The following is a 3,360-nucleotide window of genomic DNA, read 5'->3' as shown; positions in this document are numbered from 1 at the left end:
CCCCCCCTTCTTATCTTCTCCAGAACACCAGATCAACTTGCTTACTGAACGTTATCATCTTACCTATTGTATTATTTAATGCTCATTAATAGAATTTCTTCCCTGGTATCATCTGGGAGGAGTCTGGCTAAACTGGCCAAAGGTTTCTCCTGCGAGAAGTTCTGAGATCAACGGATGGTCAGATCAGAAGTTGTTCTGATTCTTCTTTGCATTAGAAAAATTTATTTTCAAGATATTTTAAAGCAATGCTCCACTTTTCTTGCTGTGCATGAAAAGCTGTTATCCAAACATTTCTAAAGGTAAACAAACGTTGACTGAAAGAAGTAGTGTTTTTTAAAATGAAAAGATATGTGCATGAGTTTGAATTACAAATCAAACATCTTTAAAATACAGAGGTCTCCAAATATAAATTTTAGGATTGAATAAGCATCTTTCTTCCCATCAATTTATATCAATCGTGAATGGCTCCAGTGTCATCCCTTATATTTTCAATGTTATTTTTTTGAAGGAAGAAATACTTCTACACTTGTGGCGTTACCCTTCTCTCTCTATTCATGGGATTGAAGGAGCTTTTCATGAACCAGGAATTAAAACAGTCATTCCTGCAAAAGTCATTGGCAAATTCTCAATCCGTCAGGTCCCCCACATGGACCTTTCAGTTGTGAAACGACAGGTAAGTGCAAACCAAACGAAGTGCCTCTTAGCACCTCACAGACTTACACCCAAAGTAGTAAACTGAATGTTTCTAGCATGTGTTTCTGAGAGCAGAAGTGGGAATGCAGGTGTAGGTTTGAGCTGCAAGAAGATGAACACTTCTGACTGCAACATGTTTTCCCCACAGGTGATGGAGCACTTGGAGGGTGTCTTTTCCAAGAGGAACAGTCCAAACAAACTGAAAGTGTCTATGCCTTTGGGTGCAAAGCCCTGGCTTGCTGATGTTAATGATCCACTATTTAAAGCAGCAAGAAGGGCAATAAAAACAGGTATGTTCCTTCTTTTTTTTTCCAGTTCTTAATGTGTCTGCAAGTGCGCAGGAGAATTGTGCTCATCCGTAGAGCAAAAGGGTTTCCCAATGAATCTCACTGATTTTGACAGAACAACTCAGCCACACCTTCCACACCTTGCTGAACTGGGGTATATTTAATAGGAGTAGCCAAAGTAGCCAAAAGACTTATTTAGGGGGTTTTGTGTCCTGCTATGAAGCCAGAGGTTTGTAAAGTGCAGCAGGTTCATGAAATCACTCAAACCAATTTCTACTCAGATGCTCTTAATACCAGCTATCTGCTGAAATATGTGGTAGCAGAAGAAAGCACCTTTATTTGCATATAATGGATTCATTCTTTCCATGTATTTCAGCTTTTGGAGAAGATCCAGATTTTATTCGGGATGGGTCAACAGTTCCTGTTGCCAGAATGTTTCAGACTATAACACAGAAAAATGTGATGATGTTTCCAATTGGAGCTGCCGATGATGGGGAGCACTCCCAGAATGAGAAAATAAGCAGGTTTATTTTATTTGTCCATTTGTGCTATAAGAGAAGGGGGGAGAACTGACGTTCCCTGGTACCCACAAATCATCATGGCCAGATAGGAAGATTTGCTCTGCGTTGGACAGTTGCAAACTACTGTCTCCAGTGAACTTGTTGCTGTGCCAGGCAGAAAGCAAAACTCCCAATCTATCATGTAACGCAATATACTTTTTCACGGAGTGTCTACTCAGTCTTTAAATACATCATAGTGGCAGTTTTCATTTTGCTGTCAATGAAATTTGCTTCTGGTCTGAAAGACAATGATGTAGACTAGCACTCTTTTGTCACAGCATCCATTTTGAAGTATGCCAGTCGGATGTAAGCAGGCTAATGGTTAAGTAAGGATTTTGATGGTTTTCAGTATAAATGGATATAAAGGTGTATTTATATTACAGGGACCAAAACTAGTGTAATCATATTAAAAATAGCTTAAACTTGCCACTTGTGTTCATTTGTTGAGGCAGCATGGTAAGACACCATTTAGTGTGTTGCTTGAACATCTGTGCAGCTTCTGAGTCAAGTTATGTTGAGCTCGAGGAACTGGAGAATCCTGAAATAATTCCTAAATTACTTCTTGCTTCCCCTCAGTACAGCCTCAGACCTTATGGCTACAGACAATAGTAATAAGGAGATGTAACACTGGAAAAAGTTTTCTCAGTGAATCCTTCAGAGGAATGCCAGTTGAAGGATGTCCAGAATTTCTGTGCGCTGGGTCCTTTTTTGTGTCACCAGTCTTGCAAATTCCTCTGAAGACTCTAAAAACTTAATCAGGCTATGCCACTGATTTGAAGACAGAACAGCTAGACAGGGCTTCATTCTCTTTCTTTCCCTCTTCACAGACACAACTACATTGAAGGAACCAAAGTGTTTGCGGCCTTTTTCCTGGAGATATCAAAGCTACATCGGCACTTACACAAAACTTCCAACACGGAGACTAATAACTGATAGACCATCACAAAAAAATTAGCAAAGCACTTTTTTAGTCTTAAGCTTTCTGACTTCCTGATCTGTAAAAACATAGAAATCACATGTTCAGTGCGTCTGAATTGGTGGAAAAAATAAATGCCATGCTATTAATTGGCATACTGGTAAATGACATGCATTTGTGATCCAGTCAATCAAGTGATCTTCTCTCTAATGCTATAAAATAGGGTTATGGATTATTCATTCTTGCTGAGTGGAGTATGTTACATTTTAGTTTTAAAAATCAGGGAAAGGGGAATTTTTTACATTTATTAAAATTAATTTATTTTTGTTTTGTAGTATCACCATGGTCATGCCGCCTAGCTCATACTCCAGTTTCTGAATATAAGCAATAAACAACACCGTAGTTTCCTCCTAACTATATACAGAATTTCATTATGTAATTGAAGAACGATCCGCTATCAAGTTAATCTCTTCCCTGTTCTTCAGAGATGGGTGTAAATAGAAAATGCAATACAAGTAGCTTGCTGAATTTGATGTGATGACTTCTCTATGTACATCTATTTATGGGAATAATCACTGAGATGAACAGAACTGCAATAGTAAATAAACGTTTCAAGGTCTGGATTCTGCCTTTTCTCCCCATTTAATCCAAACCTCCTTTTATTGTGCTGTAAGCAAAGTTTTAAAAATCACTACATAATATGTTTCTTTCATGTGGCTTTCTTTTTGTGCAATAGAAAATAGGTTTTTTAAACATGTGTTCTGGCCAAAGTCTGTCATCAGAAGGGTGTTTTTCCACCCAATTAGAAAACAGTTGTTGTTAATTACTTTTAAAGCATCAGTTTACATTGATAATTAAATTAAAGGCAAATTATATATTTTTGAAGTGAAAATACTAGTTGAGA

The 3,360-nt window shown here is 37.8% G+C and overlaps 1 protein-coding gene across 1 annotated transcript in view; it reads left to right on the top strand.

The window, feature by feature from the left end:
• The window catches only part of CNDP1 (carnosine dipeptidase 1), an 11,756-nt gene extending 9,283 nt beyond the window's left edge, over nucleotides 1-2,473 (top strand). Inside the window, exons 8-11 of the mRNA XM_026842670.1 lie at nucleotides 509-673; nucleotides 842-983; nucleotides 1,357-1,504; nucleotides 2,368-2,473. Of these exons, the coding sequence (XP_026698471.1) occupies nucleotides 509-673; nucleotides 842-983; nucleotides 1,357-1,504; nucleotides 2,368-2,473 (561 nt within the window). The remainder of the gene's footprint in view (nucleotides 1-508; nucleotides 674-841; nucleotides 984-1,356; nucleotides 1,505-2,367) is intronic.
• Nucleotides 2,474-3,360: the final 887 nt, after the last annotated feature.

Source organism: Athene cunicularia (genome assembly GCF_003259725.1).
Source record: "Athene cunicularia isolate RWA chromosome 2 unlocalized genomic scaffold, athCun1 chr2_part1, whole genome shotgun sequence".
Lineage (NCBI taxonomy): Eukaryota > Metazoa > Chordata > Aves > Strigiformes > Strigidae > Athene > Athene cunicularia.
This window is presented reverse-complemented; position numbering and strand designations above follow the sequence as displayed.